General features: G+C 37.4%; 1 protein-coding gene across 3 annotated transcripts in view; it reads right to left on the bottom strand.

Annotated features, from left to right (window-relative positions):
* Positions 1-23,828, bottom strand: part of LOC127847112 (ubiquitin carboxyl-terminal hydrolase 37-like) — an 82,814-nt gene that overhangs the window by 33,410 nt on the left and 25,576 nt on the right. For all 3 annotated transcript variants that reach the window (XM_052378743.1, XM_052378744.1, XM_052378745.1), the window contains exons 5-8: positions 8,449-8,508; positions 7,598-7,669; positions 6,781-6,915; positions 2,018-2,149 (exon numbers count right to left, since the gene is read on the bottom strand). In XM_052378743.1, coding sequence (XP_052234703.1) covers positions 2,018-2,149; positions 6,781-6,915; positions 7,598-7,669; positions 8,449-8,508 — 399 coding nt within the window. The remainder of the gene's footprint in view (positions 1-2,017; positions 2,150-6,780; positions 6,916-7,597; positions 7,670-8,448; positions 8,509-23,828) is intronic.

The raw sequence follows: 23,828 nt of genomic DNA, 5'->3' as shown, positions 1-23,828 counted from the left end.
GAGCTAAAAACAAAGGCTCATTGCCAATAACTTAGCATAACATAAATAATTTTTATCAAATAATACAGAAAAATGTCTTATAAATTGATATGATTTCATAACTATTTTAAAACTAAATCTATAACTCTATCAACGATAGAATTGTTGTTTACTCATGCATTTTGTTCATTCAGTAAATCCGACAGTGCGTATTTCATTCATTGGGATGTATTTTTAAATAAAGATTGTCGCATGTCATTGACTATCGTCCAAACAATTATAACAGCGGATTCGCTGTCATTAACTGAAAGTACCATGTAACTATATCCTTCTAATTCAAAGAAAAAGACACCAAAATCTTGTAAAAACAATATTAAGTTTGTTATAAAAGTTGCAACTCAATGTATATTTTTCTTGAATAGACAATCACTTATCCTTGTATCACCTTCTTATAACAACACTTGCCAGCTTAGCGTTGTTTTAAACACCTGATCAGCGATGAAGATCTATTGACTTTGTCATGCGCTCATGCTTTGTCGTTATGAATGCAGCCAATAATTGCTACTTATACAGATTCTTATTGTTGCGTGCACCTGTTCGTACTTTTCGCGACTCGAAAAAACTGACGCGTGACCGATGTTTTCAGTTCAAACATGACTTATTCTCAAGTGACCGTAAGGTCAGTTTTGAATGTAATTAACATGATTATAAATTACATATTTCCAGTTGTGTTTATTGCTGCATTATCAAATTCAAAATATCAAGTGCAATGGCATTACATCGCTTATAGTAAACTGAATAACCCAATTATTTATTTTATTGGAAAAGTTTGACCTTCTACGGGGGAAATTTTGGTCAGATATTTGGGAAAAATATGTTACTTTTTGCCATTGGAAACAGTCTGTAGGCTACTGTAATTTGGGGCAAAAAATATCTCGGAGTAAGTATGTTAAATTTTTTATGTCAGGGCCCAGAATAGAGAACAAGTCCCGTAGTTACAGTAAGTATGTCTGTATATATACATATTTTAAACATTTTGTGCTTCTTTTCTGTAACTTTTCTGAGCACACTTTTTGTGTGCCAAGGCACTAAATAGAAGCTAAAATAGAGAACAAGTACCCGGTTATATTAAGTATGTCTGTGAAATATTTTGTGTCATGGCACTAGGTAGAGGTGCAAAACAGCATGCAATTACTATGTCATATTAAAGAATGGCTGGTAAACATTGAGCCAGGTGAGCTGTTTCTATACAATTTTGTCAATTTAAAGAATGTTTCAAAGCAGAATATTTTGGCATGCTTCTTTCTTATATCAATCTTTTATTATTTAAGATCATAATGTTGGTGGCCATTCTCTGATTCCCAATGCTTAATGCAAACAAACAAAACAAAGCATGCTTTCAAAATATTGAAGCGCAGATTCACTTAATTTTTAAGTACCAATCTAGATCATAGAATTTATTGTAATTCTTGCAACCAATTACAGTGCAATTAAGTAAACTTAGAAGAACACTTGACCCTTTCCCACTCAGAAGCAGTTAAAATGGCTATATGCAACCAGCATACAACCAGAACCCCCTGCATGTTACATGAAGGCAGTTCAAATTTTTATGCTGTTTGCTACTCATCAGTAACTTGGAAATGAAGTCTTTAAAACTTGAATCTAGAAGTAATTTGAATCTATTAAGAATTTTTTATTTCATTTTCTAATGGACAACAAACATGTTAACAAGAGATGTGTTTGTCAGAAACACAATGCCCCCTATTGCGCCGCTTTGAGGCTATATATTTGACCTTTGACCTTGGAGGATGACCTTGACCTTTCGCATCTCAAAATGTGCAGCTCCATGAGATGACAAATATCAAGTTGCTATCTTCAATATTGCAAAAGTTATGACCAAGGTTAAAGTTTAGTGACAGACACACAGACAGACAGGCCAAAAACAATATATCCCAGATCATTAGATCCAGGGGCATAAAAAGCATATGAGAGTGGTATTTGTTAACAAAAACTGCTGGCATGTTTGTTGGCTACCTACAGGTATAGGGAGTGAGACTGGAGTGACTTGAGTATCCTGCGATTGGAGTGCAGGTCCGAGGTGAACGTGTCCAGGCTGTACAGAGACTGCAGGATGGCATTCATATAACACGTGTTGCCCAGATTGGAGAATCTGCAACACACAAGAATCTGCAGGGTAAGAGGCCCACATTTTTGCCGTGATTGGCTATGGTTGAGAAATTTAACATTTTGGCTATGGTTGAGAAATTTAACATTTTGGCTATGGTTGAGAAATTTAACACTTTGGCCATGGTTGAGAAATTTAACATTTTGGCTATGGTTGAGAAATTTAACATTTTGGCCATGGTTGAGAAATTTAACATTTTGGCTATGGTTGAGAAATTTAACATTTTGGCCATGGTTGAGAAATTTAAGATTTTGGCTATTGTTGAGAAATTTAACATTTTGGCCATGGTTGAGAAATTCAACATTTTGGCTATTGTTGAGAAATTTAACATTTTGGCCATGGTTGAGAAATTTAACATTTTGGCCATGGTTGAGAAATTTAACATTTTGGCTCTGGTCGAGAAATTTAACATTTTGGCTATGGTTGAGAGACTAACATTTTTGATACAGTTGAGAAAATAACGTTTTGGCCAAGAATTAAATTCTAACATTTTGGCCATGTTTGAGATTATAACATTTTGCTGATGGTTGGAAAACAAATATTTTGGCAATGTCTGAAAAATTAACATATTACAAATCTGTAGGGTTATGTTTAAGTTTTTGGACAGACAAACTGACAGACAGACGGACTGATGGCCAGTTCAACTGCTATATGCCACCCTACCGGGGGCGTAAAAACTAATACATTGTATTTAGGCCATGTTTTAGAAACTAACTTTTGTGCACTGGTTGACTAATACATTGTATTTAGGCCATGTTTTAGAAACTAACATTTTTGCACTGGTTGAGAAACTATCATTTTGAATAACGTTGAGAAACAAAAGTAACATTTTGGCCATGGTTGAGAAACTAACATTTTGGCTATGGTTTAGAAACTAACATTTTGGCTATGGTTGAGAAACTTACATTTTGACTATGGCTGGGAAACTAACATTTTGGCTATTGCTGGGAAACTAACATTTTTGCTATGATTGAGAAACTAACATTTTTGATAGGGTTGAGAAACCAGACTTTGGCTTTGGTTGAGAAACTAACAATTTGGCTATAGTTGAGAAACAAACATTTTAAATAGGGTTGAAACTTAAAATTTTGGTCATGACTGAAATTCCATTTTTTTTATTGACTATGCTTGAACAATTAACATTTTGGCTATGTTTGTCCCATTATGGTGTTATAATCATAAAATCCTAAAATACTTCTTCTGATGTTCATCAATGAAATTTACCAACAATCATAAAAAAACAACCTGAGAACTTATTTTGTTTTAACTTAGCAAGTTCTTTTCTCTCCAACCACTGTAAACGCATGTAAAAACAAGTGATGTGTTTGTCAGAAACACAATGCCCCTTATTGCCTCCCTTTGAAGCCATATACTTGACAGTTGACCTAGAAGAATGACCTTGACCTTTCACCACTCAAAATGTGCAGCTCCATGAGATACACATGCATGCCAAATATCAAGTTGCTATCTTCAATATTGCAAAAGTTATGACCAATGTTAAGTTTAGTGACAGACACACAGACACATAGACTCACACATACAATGACAGACAGGCTATAAACAATATACACTGCAACTCCAATATATCGCGGTTGAAGGGGTCCAAAGATCGCGGCCGTGATATATCTGGCGCGTGATATAAATTGTCAGTTTATGTATGCATGTATATGTATACATTAGCATCATTATGCAATCTCAAAACACGCTATTTACCAACCTTATTCAAGTTTGTGTATATCCGTATGTCATTAATTGGTTTAACACAAAACATTATTCCATGGGAGTATTTTCAAATGCGTATAATTAAATTTGTAATCCGAAAAACATTGCCGAGTTTTATTGTTCAAGAAAGCATGCACACATTAGACCCATGTACAAAATGACGTCATTCATTTCTCATGAAAAGCATGCACAGCATGGGGTTTAATAGTAGAGCATTGTGACTAACTGATCTATATTGTATACTGTATCTAACGCACACAGATTGTTGAGATAGGTCAGTATTGACTTGTGACATTTACTGTTATAATTGTGTACACCTTCATGTGTGCGCTGGTGCGTTTCGGCAGTTCAAAGCAAATTCAATAGAGAATTGTAACACCCGAAATGACCTGTCATGTTTGACAAATGGGTCTTTTGTTTATCGCAGTACACAGGTGTTAATGTGATGTACAATGTAAGCAAACAATCTGGTCAAAACTGGATTATGACTATTGGATTAAAGTTGGTGAAAAAAAGGGAAAAGTACTTGCTTGAAACGGATTTTAATGCATCAAATTCTCAGATAAAAACATTTTATTTAAGGATTATGCTCGTCAGATTTTTGGGAGCCATAGCCGATTCGCGATATATTGGACAACGCGATATAACGGACCGTGATATATTGGAGTTGCAGTGTACCCCTAATCATTCGATCCGTGGGCATAAAAAAAGCAAGGCAAATTAACTTCAAGACAAGTGCATTATCAGGCCTACTTGCCATGCAGGGAGAGTGGCTCTTGGTTAATTTGTCAAGGCATTAATAACTGATGGTAAAAAATTCTACGTTAGCGTTACCGATCGCCAAAATCGCCATTGGCGATTACAATTTCTGGCTGGCAAATAAAAATAAGATTTTCATGAAATTGGCGATTGATAAAAAAATAGACCCTATGCTTTACAAATGCACAATCTAAATGCCTGATTTCAGGCCATATAAATCGCCAGAAACATCGCTAAAATTACACAAATAACACCCTTACCGGAAAAGTCCCAGTGGATAATGACGACCACCTAGGTGGATAATCCACATGGCTAATGCTTAAATTGGTCACGCTTAACACTGCGACCAGACTTTTTCGAACATTTTGGGTTACTTGGCGATTTACGTGATAACTGAATCACTGAAGCGTGCTGTGTAATGACCTATGCTATAGATGTTATGATTCAACGTTATCGAATCAACCAGTACGGAATTGTCATTTAATCAGATGGGCGGAGTTATGGCATTAACATAGCCACTATAAACTAATTTCCCAAGAAACAATGATTTTGATTGGCTAAAAAAGTAGATAAGAGTTACTTCCCTTTATGGTCGCTTTGCGACTTGAAAGACCGATTAAGAAAGTGAGTTGCAGGTTTTGGGAAAAATCGATGCTTCGAACGAAAAAGGAAAGTTGAAGCAACAGAAATTAACACAATTCTTTAGAAAAGATAGCAGACAGAATAATGTAAGCTCAGGGAAATGACCAAATGTTAGGTTCGCGATCCGAGGATGTCTCAAATAGTGCAGACGCGAATGCAGAATCGGAAACGTCTTATCTAACCAGTGTATATAAACAGTTTAAAACAGTTTCAAAGTTCTACAGGTAACAATATTTTGGAATTTATTTCTTAAATTTTTATGAACTGACAAGTTCAAGATAGTTTCAATATGAACATACGTTGAACATATTCCAAGTTTATACAATGTTGGTTCTTAAAAGAGATTTGTGTGGGTTTAATTAATCTTTTCTTTGAGTCCCCCTCTTTTAAATGTAAGAGGGGATCAAGCCCCCCTTTTCCTGAAAGCGAGGGGGGCCAAAAGTTTTTCTAGATGCAACCCTGCATGTCTCCAATGAGCGACATCGGATGCTAGCCCAAGTCAGTTATGAAATCATACCAGTCAAGTCGCACGGTTTTGCCGTGAGTCTCACGGTTTTTGGCATGCAATAACGGTCTCACGCTGACTTAGTCATTTCTCACACATTTCTTCAAAAAAGAAAAAAAAAGAAAAAAGTAATGTTTGGATTTCATAATTAATGTCGTAAAATTACTATGAGACGGGCGGGCTGTTTTAGTGGTTTCTAACCTAAATACCACATGTACCGAAAACTGTTTAACGGTGTTAATGTATCATTATCACTACGCCACCGGTGTCTATGTAAACAAACAAAAATAACGCCTACAAAATGTCAGCAAGTGGCTCACCAGCGAAGAAAAAGAACTTCAAGCAAAAAAGGGCTAATTTCAGAAAAAAAAGTCTTAATTTTGCTCAGGAAATAGCCCCAAAACGCACCACAGACATTCTAGGATCAACAAATTTTCCCCGCCCCCCCTAGCTTTGGCTCCTAAGTTTTTTTCCTTAGCGCCAACCTAGAAATTGACCTGGTTTGGGGAAAACAGAGCTTAGTGCATGTGAGTCAGGTTTGTCCCAGATTAGCCTTTGCAGTCCGCGCAGGCTAATCAGGGACAACACCTTCACCTAGACTGGATTGTCATTTAAAAGAGACTTACTTAAAACTAAAAATTCAATAAAAGTGGGAAGTGTCGTCCCTGATTTGCCTGTGCAGACTTAACATGTTAATCTGGGTGGACACTTAACTCTTTCAGTGCTGGAACCGAATTTTGAAGGCCTTTGCAAACAGTTTGGATCCAGATGAGACGCCACAGAACGTGGCGTCTCATCAGGATCCAAACTGTTTGCTATTCTGATAGTATTCTTTGAACAAAAATCGAAGAAAATGCTAATTTTAGGAATTCAGCAGACGACATTTTAGCAGACGACAAATTTCCCAGCATGCAAAAGGTTAACGCACATGCATTAAGCCCTGTTTTCCCAGAACGTGGCCCAATTGATCAAACAAGGTTTACCGTACCCCTGTAGCTGCTGGGAAGGCTTGGCATCAACTGTGGGTGCTGGTTTAGGCTTCATGCTGTAGGAAATGGTCTCAGAGAGCAGTCGTGGCCTTTTGGTGGGTGTTGGGTCATCCATCATACCGGACACTCTCTTCCTGAAAACAAGAAAATCAGAACCCGGGTTGAAACAAGAATTTTCCTATAAACCTGAGCACTATTGCAAGGATTTTAGCAGGGTCTATGTGATATAATTAATCAGTATTTATTCATGTAAAGTAAAATTAAATGAAAAAATATAATGTTGCTCTGTTGTTATATTATTACACTCATAATCCTCCTGAAAAATTAGAGACTACAGGCCCTAAGTTCCTTCCATAAGAACCAATGGAATTATACTGTAAAGAGCAGCTTTTGTGATGTTTGTATAATAATTGGTTCTCAACCTTGTGTATGACCTTGCGTGTGACCTTGCATTGACCCAGAACCATTATTGAATCTGTTGAGCTACATGTATCTTAAGAACACAATTTTTGTTAAAGTTTATTGCTGATTAAGTTTAAGTTATACAAGATGACTTCTAAAGTGTTCACAAAGTTTTACTATATAAAGATAAGGACCAGATTCATATTCGTATGCGGCCGAGATATCGTTAGAAGAAATGATGTGAGAAAGTTTCATGAAGATTGGACACAAAATAGACTTTTAAAGTCTTCACAAAAGATTTACTATTGCCACATCAGGAATTGCTTCTGGCACCTTTTTTTTTTTAAATGATCAGTACCATTGATCAACTCATCTGTTCTGTTATTGATCTCATAGAATTTCTGTTAATCTTACCCGGACTTGAAGCTAGCCTCTGTTTTCCTCAACACTGGGGTAGAGGTAACCATCGAAGACTTTCCATAAAATCTACAAAATAAAGTTGTAAAGATGAACTTTTCCCATGAACATCAGTATAATATATTTGCCTACTGTCATTAATTCAGCAATGACCCCTACACCCTTCCTTGATTAATTTCTCATATTAACATTGTAAAGAAATATCTCAAAAGCATACCTTATAACAGAATCATTAAAATGTGTACTTATAAATGTACATTTAACTACCATTATAATAAAGACATGTATTCAGTACAAAGATGGACCTAGTAATAGATAAACAATTCGACTGGCATGTTATGTGGCAAAGGTGTGAATTGATCTGCTAGTTAAGGTTTTGTAACCCATAACTCTACCAACTGAGCTAGCAAAAATAAGGAGAAAAATATTTTTCATATAAACACCTTTAACACAGACTGTGCTGTACACTTTTCCATCAATCCAAAAATACATTAAAAATACAACATGTTTTTGATGTAGTGACTCTTGATATACAAAATTGCAAGGGGGAATTTACCTATTTCATTCTTGAAAGCATATTAAACCAGCTATTGTTTCCCTTTACAATTATAAAATCGTGCATTTTGCCCGTTGACATGTTTTAGTCCCTTATAAAAATGATTCAAATTAAATACCTTTCTAACAAGATAGATACTGATGAGCAGCAAACATCATAAAACTTGAACAGACTGCAAGTTACTGGCAAGCTGTTCTGGTTTTATGCTGGTTGCATATGGCCAATTCCTCTGTGCTTCTAAGAGGCAAAGAGTTAAAAACATCCCATTTCCTGCCATTAATTGTTGACTTACTGCTGGTAGGGCACATTCAAATTGAGATTCTCCTTATCTTCCTTCTTGACTGACTTCACACTGCAAAATTGACAAACATACCATTGGGTTCCATTTTTATATGAGCTCCGTTTTAGGAAAACTGGGCTTAATGCATGTGCTTACTAAAGTATCATTCCAGATAAGCCCAGGCTAATGAGGGACAACACTTTCCGCCTAAACTGGTTTTTCACTATAAAAGACTCCCTTAAATAAAATACCATAAAAGTGAAGTGTTGTCCCTGATTACCGTGTACAGACTGAACAGGCTGCAATAAAATACCATAAAAGTGAAGTGTTGTCCCTGATTACCCTGTACAGACTGAACAGGCTGCAATAAAATACCATAAAAGTGAAGTGTTGTCCCTGATTACCCTGTACAGACTAAACAGGCTGCAATAAAATACCATAAAAGTGAAGTGTTGTCCCTGATTACCCTGTACAGACTGAAAAGGCTGCAATAAAATACCATAAAAGTGAAGTGTTGTCCCTGATTACCCTGAATAGACTGAACAGGCTGCAATAAAATACCATAAAAGTGAAGTGGTGTTCCTGATTACCCTGTACAGACTGAACAGGCTGCAATAAAATACCATAAAAGTGAAGTGTTGTCCCTGATTACCCTGTACAGACTGAACAGGCTGCAATAAAATACCATAAAAGTGAAGTGGTGTCCCTGATTACCCTGTACAGACTGAACAGGCTGCAATAAAATACCATAAAAGTGAAGTGTTGTCCCTGATTACCCTGTACAGACTGAACAGGCTGCAATAAAATACCATAAAAGTGAAGTGTTGTCCCTGATTACCCTGTACAGACTGAACAGGCTGCAATAAAATACCATAAAAGTGAAGTGTTGTCCCTGATTACCGTGTACAGACTGAACAGGCTGCAATAAAATACCATAAAAGTGAAGTGTTGTCCCTGATTACCCTGTACAGACTGAACAGGCTGCAATAAAATACCATAAAAGTGAAGTGGTGTCCCTGATTACCCTGTACAGACTGAACAGGCTGCAATAAAATACCATACAAGGGACAAAATTGTCACAAAACCAGGTTTTCATTGTGAAAAAAAAATCTGATAAAGGGAGAAAACTCAAACTGAACTTTTGAAATGAACAAACAAAATTAACCCCCTTTGTAAGTTTGTTTAAAAAAAAAAAATCTATTATTAGTCGTGGCGACCTTGACATTGGAGATATTGACGTGATTCTTTCGTGCGACACCGTACCATGATGGTGAACAAATGTGCCAAATGATTTTAAAATCTCACAATGAATGACATAGTTATGGCCAGGACAAGCTCATTTATGGCCATTTTTGACCTTTGAACTCAAAGTGTGACCTTGACCTTGGAGATATCGACGTAATTATTTCGCACGACACACCGTCCAATGATGGTGAACAAATGTGCCAAATGATTTTAAAATCTGACAATGAACGACATAGTTATGGCCCGGACAAGCTTGTTCCGCCAGCCCGCCAGCCAGCCAGCCAGCCCGCCAGCCAGCCCGCCCGCATTCGCCAATCTAATAACCAGTTTTTTCCTTCGGAAAACCTGGTTAAAAAGTGAAGTGTTGTCCCTGATTACCCTGTACAGACTGAACAGGCTGCAATAAAATACCATAAAAGTGAAGTGTTGTCCCTGATTACCCTGTACAGACTGAACAGGCTGCAATAAAATACCATAAAAGTGAAGTGTTGTCCCTGATTACCCTGTACAGACTGAACAGGCTGCAATAAAATACCATAAAAGTGAAGTGTTGTCCCTGATTACCCTGTACAGACTGAACAGGCTGCAATAAAATACCATAAAAGTGAAGTGTTGTCCCTGATTACCCTGTACAGACTGAACAGGCTGCAATAAAATACCATAAAAGTGAAGTGTTGTCCCTGATTACCGTGTACAGACTGAACAGGCTGCAATAAAATACCATAAAAGTGAAGTGTTGTCCCTGATTACCCTGTACAGACTGAACAGGCTGCAATAAAATACCATAAAAGTGAAGTGTTGTCCCTGATTACCCTGTACAGACTGAACAGGCTGCAATAAAATACCATAAAAGTGAAGTGTTGTCCCTGATTACCCTGTACAGACTGAACAGGCTGCAATAAAATACCATAAAAGTGAAGTGTTGTCCCTGATTACCGTGTACAGACTGAACAGGCTGCAATAAAATACCATAAAAGTGAAGTGTTGTCCCTGATTACCCTGTACAGACTGAACAGGCTGCAATAAAATACCATAAAAGTGAAGTGTTGTCCCTGATTACCGTGTACAGACTGAACAGGCTGCAATAAAATACCATAAAAGTGAAGTGTTGTCCCTGATTACCGTGTACAGACTGAACAGGCTGCAATAAAATACCATAAAAGTGAAGTGTTGTCCCTGATTACCCAGTACAGACTGAACAGGCTGCAATAAAATACCATAAAAGAGAAGTGTTGTCCCTGATTACCCTGTACAGACTGAACAGGCTGCAATAAAATACCATAAAAGTGAAGTGTTGTCCCTGATTACCCTGTACAGACTGAAAAGGCTGCAATAAAATACCATAAAAGTGAAGTGTTGTCCCTGATTACCCTGTACAGACTAAACAGGCTGCAATAAAATACCATAAAAGTGAAGTGTTGTCCCTGATTACCGTGTACAGACTGAACAGGCTGCAATAAAATACCATAAAAGTGAAGTGTTGTCCCTGATAACCGTGTACAGACTGAACAGGCTGCAATAAAATACCATAAAAGTGAAGTGTTGTCCCTGATTACCCTGTACAGACTGAACAGGCTGCAATAAAATACCATAAAAGTGAAGTGTTGTCCCTGATTACCCTGTACAGACTAAACAGGCTGCAATAAAATACCATAAAAGTGAAGTGTTGTCCCTGATTACCCTGTACAGACTGAAAAGGCTGCAATAAAATACCATAAAAGTGAAGTGTTGTCCCTGATTACCCTGAATAGACTGAACAGGCTGCAATAAAATACCATAAAAGTGAAGTGGTGTTCCTGATTACCCTGTACAGACTGAACAGGCTGCAATAAAATACCATAAAAGTGAAGTGTTGTCCCTGATTACCCTGTACAGACTGAACAGGCTGCAATAAAATACCATAAAAGTGAAGTGGTGTCCCTGATTACCCTGTACAGACTGAACAGGCTGCAATAAAATACCATAAAAGCGAAGTGTTGTCCCTGATTACCCTGTACAGACTGAACAGGCTGCAATAAAATACCATAAAAGCGAAGTGTTGTCCCTGATTACCCTGTACAGACTGAACAGGCTGCAATAAAATACCATTAAAGTGAAGTGCTGTCCCTGATTACCCTGTACAGACTGAACAGGCTGCAATAAAATACCATTAAAGTGAAGTGTTGTCCCTGATTACCCTGTACAGACTGAACAGGCTGCAATAAAATACCATAAAAGTGAAGTGCTGTCCCTGATTACCCTGTACAGACTGAACAGGCTGCAATAAAATACCATAAAAGTGAAGTGCTGTCCCTGATTACCCTGTACAGACTGAACAGGCTGCAATAAAATACCATTAAAGTAAAGTGTTGTCCCTGATTACCCTGTACAGACTGAACAGGCTGCAATAAAATACCATTAAAGTGAAGTGCTGTCCCTGATTACCCTGTACAGACTAAACAGGCTGCAATAAAATACCATAAAAGTGAAGTGCTGTCCCTGATTACCCTGTACAGACTAAACAGGCTGCAATAAAATACCATAAAAGTGAAGTGTTGTCCCTGATTACCGTGTACAGACTGAACAGGCTGCAATAAAATACAATTAAAGTGAAGTGCTGTCCCTGATTACCCTGTACAGACTAAACAGGCTGCAATAAAATACCATAAAAGTGAAGTGTTGTCCCTGATTACCCTGTACAGACTGAACAGGCTGCAATAAATTACCATAAAAGTGAAGTGTTGTCCCTGATTACCCTGTACAGACTGAACAGGCTGCAATAAAATACCATAAAAGTGAAGTGCTGTCCCTGATTACCCTGTACAGACAGAACAGGCTGCAATAAAATACCATAAAAGTGAAGTGCTGTCCCTGATTACCCTATACAGACTGAACAGGCTGCAAAAAATACCATAAAAGTGAAGTGTTGTCCCTGATTACCCTGTACAGACTGAACAGGCTGCAATAAAATACCATAAAAGTGAAGTGTTGTCCCTGATTACCCTGTACAGACTGAACAGGCTGCCAATAAAATACCATAAAAGTGAAGTGTTGTCCCTGATTATTCTGTACAGACTGAACAGGCTGCAATAAAATACCATAAAGTGAAGTGTTGTCCCTGATTACCCTGTACAGACTAAACAGGCTGCAATAAAATACCATAAAAGTGAAGTGTTGTCCCTTATTACCCTGTACAAACTGAACAGGCTGCCAATAAAATACCATAAAAGTGAAGTGTTGTCCCTGATTACCCTGTACAGACTGAACAGGCTGCAATAAAATACCATAAAAGTGAAGTGTTGTCCCTGATTACCGTGTACAGACTGAACAGGCTGCAATAAAATACCATAAAAGTGAAGTGTTGTCCCTGATTACCCTGTACAGACTGAACAGGCTGCAATAAAATACCATAAAAGTGAAGTGTTGTCCCTGATTACCGTGTACAGACTGAACAGGCTGCAATAAAATACCATAAAAGTGAAGTGTTGTCCCTGATTACCCTGTACAGACTGAACAGGCTGCAATAAAATACCATAAAAGTGAAGTGTTGTCCCTGATTACCGTGTACAGACTGAACAGGCTGCAATAAAATACCATAAAAGTGAAGTGGTGTCCCTGATTACCGTGTACAGACTAAACAGGCTGCAATAAAATACCATAAAAGTGAAGTGGTGTCCCTGATTACCCTGTACAGACTAAACAGGCTGCAATAAAATACCATAAAAGTGAAGTGGTGTCCCTGATTACCCTGTACAGACTGAACAGGCTGCAATAAAATACCATAAAAGTGAAGTGTTGTCCCTAATCACCCTGTGCAGACGGAGCAGGCTGCAATAAAATACCATAAAAGTGAAGTGTTGTCCCTGATTACCGTGTACAGACTGAACAGGCTGCAATAAAATACCATTAAAGTGAAGTGTTGTCCCTGATAACCCTGTACAGACTAAACAGGCTGCAATAAAATACCATAAAAGTGAAGTGGTGTCCCTGATTACCCTGTACAGACTGAACAGGCTGCAATAAAATACCATAAAAGTGAAGTGTTGTCCCTAATCACCCTGTGCAGACGGAGCAGGCTGCAATAAAATACCATAAAAGTGAAGTGTTGTCCCTGATTACCGTGTACAGACTGAACAGGCTGCAATAAAATACCATTAAAGTGAAGTGTTGTCCCTGATTACCCTGTACAGACTAAACAGGCTGCAATAAAATACCATAAAAGTGAAGTGTTGTCCCTGATTACCCTATACAGACTGAACAGGCTGCAATAAAATACCATAAAAGTGAAGTGCTGTCCCTGATTACCCTATACAGACTGAACAGGCGGCAATAAAATACCATAAAAGTGAAGTGTTGTCCCTGATTACCCTGTACAGACTAAACAGGCTGCAATAAAATACCATAAAAGCGAAGTGTTGTCCCTGATTACCCTGTACAGACTGAACAGGCTGCAATAAAAGTGAAGTGTTGTCCCTGATTACCCTGTACAGACTAAACAGGCTGCAATAAAATACCATAAAAGTGAAGTGTTGTCCCTGATTACCCTGTACAGACTGAACAGGCTGCAATAAAATACCATAAAAGCGAAGTGTTGTCCCTGATTACCCTGTACAGACTAAACAGGCTGCAATAAAATACCATAAAAGTGAAGTGTTGTCCCTGATTACCCTGTACAGACTAAACAGGCTGCAATAAAATACCATAAAAGTGAAGTGGTGTCCCTGATTATCCTGTACAGACTGAACAGGCTGCAATAAAATACCATAAAAGCGAAGTGTTGTCCCTGATTACCCTGTACAGACTGAACAGGCTGCAATAAAATACCATAAAAGTGAAGTGTTGTCCCTGATTACCCTGTACAGACTAAACAGGCTGCAATAAAATACCATAAAAGCGAAGTGTTGTCCCTGATTACCCTGTACAGACTAAACAGGCTGCAATAAAATACCATAAAAGTGAAGTGTTGTCCCTGATTACCCTGTACAGACTAAACAGGCTGCAATAAAATACCATAAAAGTGAAGTGGTGTCCCTGATTACCCTGTACAGACTGAACAGGCTGCAATAAAATACCATAAAAGTGAAGTGTTGTCCCTGATTACCCTGTACAGACTAAACAGGCTGCAATAAAATACCATTAAAGTGAAGTGGTGTCCCTGATTACCGTGTACAGACTGAACAGGCTGCAATAAAATACCATAAAAGCGAAGTGTTGTCCCTGATTACCTTGTACAGACTAAACAGGCTGCAATAAAATACCATAAAAGTGAAGTGTTGTCCCTGATTACCGTGTACAGACTGAACAGGCTGCAATAAAATACCATTAAAGTGAAGTGTTGTCCCTGATTACCCTGTACAGACTAAACAGGCTGCAATAAAATACCATAAAAGTGAAGTGTTGTCCCTAATCACCCTGTGCAGACTGAACAGGCTGCAATAAAATACCATTAAAGTGAAGTGTTGTCCCTGATTACCCTGTACAGACTAAACAGGCTGCAATAAAATACCATAAAAGTGAAGTGTTGTCCCTGATTACCCTATACAGACTGAACAGGCTGCAATAAAATACCATAAAAGTGAAGTGCTGTCCCTGATTACCCTATACAGACTGAACAGGCGGCAATAAAATACCATAAAAGTGAAGTGTTGTCCCTGATTACCCTGTACAGACTAAACAGGCTGCAATAAAATACCATAAAAGCGAAGTGTTGTCCCTGATTACCCTGTACAGACTAAACAGGCTGCAATAAAATACCATTAAAGTGAAGTGCTGTCCCTGATTACCCTGTACAGACTGAACAGGCTGCAATAAAAGTGAAGTGTTGTCCCTGATTACCCTGTACAGACTAAACAGGCTGCAATAAAATACCATAAAAGTGAAGTGTTGTCCCTGATTACCCTGTACAGACTGAACAGGCTGCAATAAAATACCATAAAAGCGAAGTGTTGTCCCTGATTACCCTGTACAGACTAAACAGGCTGCAATAAAATACCATAAAAGTGAAGTGTTGTCCCTGATTACCCTGTACAGACTAAACAGGCTGCAATAAAATACCATAAAAGTGAAGTGGTGTCCCTGATTATCCTGTACAGACTGAACAGGCTGCAATAAAATACCATAAAAGCGAAGTGTTGTCCCTGATTACCCTGTACAGACTGAACAGGCTGCAATAAAATACCATAAAAGTGAAGTGGTGTCCCTGATTATCCTGTACAGACTGAACAGGCTGCAATAAAATACCATAAAAGCGAAGTGTTGTCCCTGATTACCCTGTACAGACTAAACAGGCTGCAATAAAATACCATTAAAGTGAAGTGCTGTCCCTGATTACCCTGTACAGACTGAACAGGCTGCAATAAAAGTGAAGTGTTGTCCCTGATTACCCTGTACAGACTAAACAGGCTGCAATAAAATACCATAAAAGTGAAGTGTTGTCCCTGATTACCCTGTACAGACTGAATAGGCTGCAATAAAATACCATAAAAGTGAAGTGGTGTCCCTGATTATCCTGTACAGACTGAACAGGCTGCAATAAAATACCATAAAAGCGAAGTGTTGTCCCTGATTACCCTGTACAGACTAAACAGGCTGCAATAAAATACCATTAAAGTGAAGTGGTGTCCCTGATTACCGTGTACAGACTGAACAGGCTGCAATAAAATACCATAAAAGCGAAGTGTTGTCCCTGATTACCCTGTACAGACTAAACAGGCTGCAATAAAATACCATAAAAGTGAAGTGTTGTCCCTGATTACCGTGTACAGACTGAACAGGCTGCAATAAAATACCATTAAAGTGAAGTGTTGTCCCTGATTACCCTGTACAGACTAAACAGGCTGCAATAAAATACCATAAAAGTGAAGTGTTGTCCCTAATCACCCTGTGCAGACTGAACAGGCTGCAATAAAATACCATTAAAGTGAAGTGTTGTCCCTGATTACCCTGTACAGACTAAACAGGCTGCAATAAAATACCATAAAAGTGAAGTGTTGTCCCTGATTACCCTATACAGACTGAACAGGCTGCAATAAAATACCATAAAAGTGAAGTGCTGTCCCTGATTACCCTATACAGACTGAACAGGCGGCAATAAAATACCATAAAAGTGAAGTGTTGTCCCTGATTACCCTGTACAGACTGAACAGGCTGCAATAAAATACCATAAAAGCGAAGTGTTGTCCCTGATTACCCTGTACAGACTGAACAGGCTGCAATAAAATACCATAAAAGTGAAGTGTTGTCCCTGATTACCCTGTACAGACTGAACAGGCTGCAATAAAATACCATAAAAGTGAAGTGTTGTCCCTGATTACCCTGTACAGACTGAACAGGCTGCAATAAAATACCATAAAAGTGAAGTGCTGTCCCTGATTACCCTATACAGACTGAACAGGCTGCAATAAAATACCATAAAAGTGAAGTGCTGTCCCTGATTACCCTGTACAGACTGAACAGGCTGCAATAAAATACCATAAAAGTGAAGTGTTGTCCCTGATTACCCTGTACAGACTGAACAGGCTGCAATAAAATACCATTAAAGTGAAGTGTTGTCCTTGATTACTCTGTACAGACTGAACAGGCTGCAATAAAATACCATAAAAGTGAAGTGTTGTCCCTGATTACCCTGTACAGACTGAACAGGCTGCAATAAAATACCATAAAAGTGAAGTGCTGTCCCTGATTACCCTATACAGACTGAACAGCCTGCAATAAAATACCATAAAAGTGAAGTGTTGTCCCTGATTACCCTGTACAGACTGAACAGGCTGCAATAAAATACCATTAAAGTGAAGTGTTGTCCTTGATTACTCTGTACAGACTGAACAGGTTGCAATAAAATACCATAAAAGTGAAGTGTTGTCCTTGATTACTCTGTACAGACTGAACAGGCTGCAATAAAATACCATTAAAGTGAAGTGTTGTCCTTGATTACTCTGTACAGACAGAACAGGCTGCAATAAAATACCATAAAAGTGAAGTGCTGTCCCTGATTACCCTGTACAGACTGAACAGGCTGCAATAAAATACCATAAAAGTGAAGTGTTGTCCTTGATTACTCTGTACAGACTGAACAGGCTGCAATAAAATACCATTAAAGTGAAGTGTTGTCCTTGATTACCCTGTACAGGCTGCAATAAAATACCATAAAAGTGAAGTGTTGTCCCTGATTACCCTGTACAAACTGAACAGGCTGCAATAAAATACCATTAAAGTGAAGTGTTGTCCTTGATTACTCTGTACAGACAGAACAGGCTGCAATAAAATACCATAAAAGTGAAGTGCTGTCCCTGATTACCCTGTACAGACTGAACAGGCTGCAATAAAATACCATAAAAGTGAAGTGTTGTCCCTGATTACCGTGTACAGACTGAACAGGCTGCAATAAAATACCATAAAAGTGAAGTGTTGTCCTTGATTACTCTGTACAGACTGAACAGGCTGCAATAAAATACCATAAAAGTGAAGTGTTGTCCTTGATTACTCTGTACAGACAGAACAGGCTGCAATAAAATAACATAAAAGTGAAGTGTTGTCCCTGATTACCCTGTACAGACAGAACAGGCTGCAATAAAATACCATAAAAGTGAAGTGTTGTCCCTGATTACCCTGTACAGACAGAACAGGCTGCAATAAAATACCATAAAAGAGAAGTGTTGTCCCTGATTACCCTGTACAGACTGAACAGCCTATTCTGGGATGAAACTTAATGCACATGGATTTAGCCCAATTTTCCCTGAACGAGTCACATGTTTGGGACCTGTTAGAACATGTTTGTACCAGAACAACTAAGTCAATTGGTAGAGAGCAAGACTGTAATACAGACCTTTAACTGGTTTCCGATAGAAAAGTAGGAAAAAAATAGGAGGTTTTATGAAGAAAAAGTAGGAAAAGTAGGAAGATTATCAATTACAAAAGTAGGATTAATAGGAAGGATATCCACATCTTATATATCTGTGTAAACCAACTCTTACCTTTACAGATGATTATTCTCACCATTCAGAAAGCTAATGTGTTGTAGATATCTTAGTTGCTGTTGCATGACAAGCTTCTGTAGTTGAAAGGTGCAGCCAGTGATGCTCACAGCCTAAATTGTTTTTTATTTTATTAGTAACATGATTACAGAATCATGTTTTTATAATGTTGTTAGCATAATTGAGATCATCTCACAGCACACAGCTTACTCCATTATAAAACATGCCGTACAAGTCTGTACTCAAGCATTTAGATTCACATTATCAATATAACACTATTCTACAAAAAAATTAAGTTGGGTCAACTCCTGTCAACGCATGGTAAATCCATACTACCATATAATGTTCATGTAAACCTTATCTAAACTATAACTAAGTCCAAAATTATATTTTGCATTCATTAAAATATAATCTTAGGACAAAATTATTGTTAGAACATTAGAAGCATGCAGTATTTGCATCATCTTACACCAGGATAATGTTACAAGTAAGTGACAAAAAAACAGATAAAGCTGCAGCAAATGGCATGATTTGTTTAAACATCATGTGCTGGTCATAGCTTTAAGATATTTGTTGCTTTCAAATTTTAAACACACAAACACATAATTAGTTATAATAATATCAGTTAATACTTTAATGGAAAGCACCTTCATAGTGGTCACACTTTTTGTTTGTTTATTGTTACTTGTTACATCTACAGATGAACCAGAACATTTTAAAGGCAAATATATTCAAGCTTGCACAAACAAATGAGATGCTTGAAGATTTACATCTGTTGAATATCAGAGAGAGAAAATACCAGTAGTCCAATTTTTTTATAATACCCTTTTAACTCCTTTTTTTGAAAATTTTGAAATTTCCCGATTTTTCTCTGCAGGGATTTTTTAACTGAAAATTTTCTCTGTTTTCCAGAATGTGTGGTCACCCTGATCATATAGTGTTTTTGATGATAATATTTGATGTTAGAATTGTCTATTTGAAAGTAACCAAATACCCTCAGCAGTGCAACATTGGATTACATATATAATTAAGTTTTTCCGGATGCTTTTGGAGTTTAACCCATATAAAAACTAGCAGTCCTATATAATCAATAACTCCAATACTGACCTTAAAAACCACAGTTTACATCAGATGGCTGGAGATGCTTGCCACACCTTTCCTCAACAGAAACTTGTCATTTTTACAGCTTATACATTCTGAAAATACAACTTACAAACAAATTTTTTTTTCTTCATCAAAAAGTAGTTTGCAAAAATAGGAAAAAGTAGGAAGCAAATAAAAAAGTAGGAAAAAGTGGGAAAAGTTGGAAAAAATAGGAACAGTTGAAGGCCTGGTAATATGATGTTCCTTATTTCACTCAATGTTTCATTTTTTAGCTTTTTTCTTTGATTTTCTTACTAAAACAGTATATAAGTCAGATCATGGCAGTCAATTTACCTATTTGATCTTTTACTGAAAGAACTCAGTCACTCTATGCGGCTAATGTGGTGATCTTAAAATTTTACAATCACCAAGAAAATGTATAAAGTATCACTTCTTGCGGTAGCTTGAACAATCGAAAATTCCTGGCATAATCATGAATATTTCCTTCACTCAAGCATATATAACTGGAGCACATGTGGGTTCCTGCTTCAATGCAGTATTAAAATGTGCCCTCTATAACTCAAACAGGTAAGTCTCCTCAACCTTGAGTACGGACTATCTGACATGGGAAAATTGTTCACTACTCAAGCCTTTTCCTTGCCATTTTGGGACAAAAATGCATTTTCAGATTTGAGATTTTTTCCGGGCAAAAAGTCAACTGATTTAAGAAAAACTAATTTAAAATAATTCTCTATGACAATTCAAATAAAAACAAGAGCACCGCTCATCTATTATCTTTTTAAAGGTGAAGGGACTCTCATTTTCAATCACAAAGGAGGGAGGAGTGGAGTGAAGAGGGGTGTATAGTGTGGGGTTGTGGGCATTTATTACATTATCTTCCAAAAAAGCGAAAAAAAAAAAAAAAAAAAAAAAAATCGGGGGGGGGGGGGGGGGTTGGGGGTTTTGGGTGCGATGGTTGGACGGTATTTCAAACATAACCGTTTTAAAAAAAAAATGGGGGGGGGGGGGGTATAGTGTGAGGGTGTGGTGATAATTTGTGAGATGATCTTAAAAAAAAAAAAAAAAAAAAAATCAAAAAAAAATAATTGGGGGGGGGGGGGCGGGGTGGGGGGGGGGGGTATAGTGTGAGGGTGTGGTGGTCATTTGTGAGATGATCTTAAAAAAAAAAAAAAAAAAAAAAAAAATTAGGGGGGGGGGAGGGGGGAGGGGGGGGGGGGGAGGGCACGGGGGATGGTTTGGGTGAAGTCTATTGTGGTATGTCAGGTAAGAGTAGTTTCATCAAAGTATCAATCAAATCTAATCATAAATAAAGAAGTTATGGCAATTTTAGCAAAATTTAATAATTTGACCTTGAGAGTCAAGGTCATTCAAAGGTCAAAGTAAAATTCAAGTTGCCAGGTACAGTAACCTCATCATAGCATGTAAGTATTTGAAGTTTGAAAGCAATAGCCTTGATACTTCGAGTGGATCGAAACACAAAATTTAACCATATATTAAAAGTTACTAAGTCAAAAAAGGGCCATAATTCCGTAACAATGACAACCAGAGTTATGCAACTTGTCCTTTTACTGTACCCTTATGATAGTTTGTGAGTGTTCCAAGTATGAAAGCAATATCTATGATACTTTAGGGGTAAAGTGGACCAAAACATAAATCTTAACCAAATTTTCAATTTTCTAAGTATAAAGGGCCCATAATTCCGTCCAAATGCCAGTCAGAGTTACATAACTTTGCTTGCACCGTCCCCTTATGATAGTTCATAAATCTTGCAAGTATGAAAGCAATAGCTTTGATACTGTAGGAATAAAGTGGACCTAAACACAAAACTTAATCAAATTTTCAATTTTCTAAGTATAAAAAGGGCACATAATTCTGTCAAAATGCCAGTCAGAGTTACATTACTTTGCCTGCACAGTCCCCTTATGATAGTTAGTAAGTGTTGCAAGTATGAAAGCAATAGCTTTGATGCTTAAGGAATAAAATGGACCTAAACACAAAACTTAACCAAAATTGTCAATTTTCTAAGTATAAAAAGGGCACATAATTCTGTCAAAATGCATGCCAGAGTTATCTAACTTTGCCTGCCCAGTCCCCTCATGATAGTAAGTAAGTGTACCAAGTTTGAATGCAATAGCATTGATACTTACTGAGAAAAGTGGAACTAAACGCAAAACTTAACCAAAATTTTCAATTTTTTAAGTATAAAAAGGGCACATAATTCTGTCAAAATGCACGCCAGAGTTATCTAACTTTGCCTGCCCAGTCCCCTCATGATAGTAAGTAAGTGTACCAAGTTTGAATGCAATAGCATTGATACTTTCTGAGAAAAGTGGACCTAAACGCAAAACTTAACCGGACGCCGACGCCAACGCCAAGGTGATGACAATAGCTCATAATTTTTTTTCAAAAAATAGATGAGCTAAAAAACCATATGAATAATAGTTATGTATTTTGCTAGGTTTAATTCAAATAAAATTAAGATATAATAATCATAAGACACTTTTTCCAAAAAATTTTTATATATATAAATTGGGATTCTTTTTTAAATTCCGCTTTGGGAATGGGTCCGTTTAACAGACCTGTGGATTTTCCAGGAAAAGGCCTGCACCTGGTGATACAAGTAGCTGCATATGGATTATGTGAATGTGATTTCAATAAATGTGAAATAGAAGACATTTAATAGAGTAAATATTTATTAATAATGATATTCCCTCAATTTATTTTCAATTAATTATCTGATAATATAATGTGTATGGTATAAACATTTAAATATATAGTAATAGGAGTACTGAACATTCAAACAGAATATTAAAACAAGGTACAATCTTCAATGAACATTCATTTCTGTCAGTGAATAACATTTTCTCAGATAGTCTATGACATTTTAGTTATTATTTTTCTACTAAGAGTTAAAGAAGTAGATATGATATGGAAACCACGATATTTCCAGACCTTAGATAACTCAAGCATTTTTGTCATCTTCGTCCAGTTGAAATGTTACTGCACTGATCGCGGTAACTGACAACTGACCTACTTTACCCTTTACTCCTAAGATGAACAGACTGCGAGTTACTTGCCGGCGGCTCCAGTTTAATGCATGTTGCAAAAGCCATTTTCACTTTGCTTGTTATGGGGAAAGGGTACAAATCAGTGACTTGAAGGGAATGGCTGTCAGGGGTTTTTCTGCCTATTTTGGGAAAAGGAGTCGGACCAAATTGGGAATTTTTTATCGACAAAATTGGCCATTTTGGGAATTTTTGCTTCGATGGAACGGCTCATTTGGGAAAAAAATTGTGAATTTATCATGCTTAAATAATTCAGTGGTTTAACAAATAAATTTGGTTTTATTTGTTATTTTGTCTTCTTTATATAAACAGATGCAATATTGGGCATGTTTAACATTTATTCAAGTATTGCAGTTTTGTTTTTCAGTTACAGTTAAACTCTGCAGTGCTCCAGCTAGGATTTGAAAAGGGCAGGGGGGCTTTTTTGTCAAAAGGGCACTTTCGACGCGCAGTATTTTGTGAAAAGGGCACGTTCGAGCGCCAAGTGTTTCTGGAATGCTTCCTATTGCATGTTAAATTATATGTTATAAATAATTGTATTATTCCCATTATTATTAAACCATTCAAATATAATGTCTACAATGAGGATTATAATAATTACAAATTATCATATGTAAAAAAAAAAAAAAAAAAAAATTTTTTTTTTTTTAGGGGGGGGGGGGGGGGGGGGGGAGGGCGGAGGTTCGGGTGGCAGGGCGGAGGTTCGGGAGGGCAGGGCGCGGCACCCTTCGATTTAGGCCTAGCTGGAGCACTGCTCTGAGATAAGAACTGAACAGTTAAAACCTCAAAGCAGATATTTTTGACCAAAACAAACACTGGTTAGTCACACAAGTTATGACTCATTCTATAAAAAAAAAAAAATGTTTTTTTTTTTTTAATTGGGAATTATTTTTTAAATTTCGGTTTGGGATCTGGTACGTTTGCTTTGGGAGTGCCTCCGTTTTCCGGAGGCGCAGACAGTGCTGAAAAACCCCTGCTGTATACATGATTTCATGACCAATCCATACCCAAGTTCTGATGCTGAGCT

Source organism: Dreissena polymorpha, chromosome 10 (assembly GCF_020536995.1).
Source record: "Dreissena polymorpha isolate Duluth1 chromosome 10, UMN_Dpol_1.0, whole genome shotgun sequence".
NCBI lineage: Eukaryota > Metazoa > Mollusca > Bivalvia > Myida > Dreissenidae > Dreissena > Dreissena polymorpha.
Note: the sequence above shows the minus strand (reverse complement) of the source record. Positions and strands in the feature narration are given on the sequence as shown.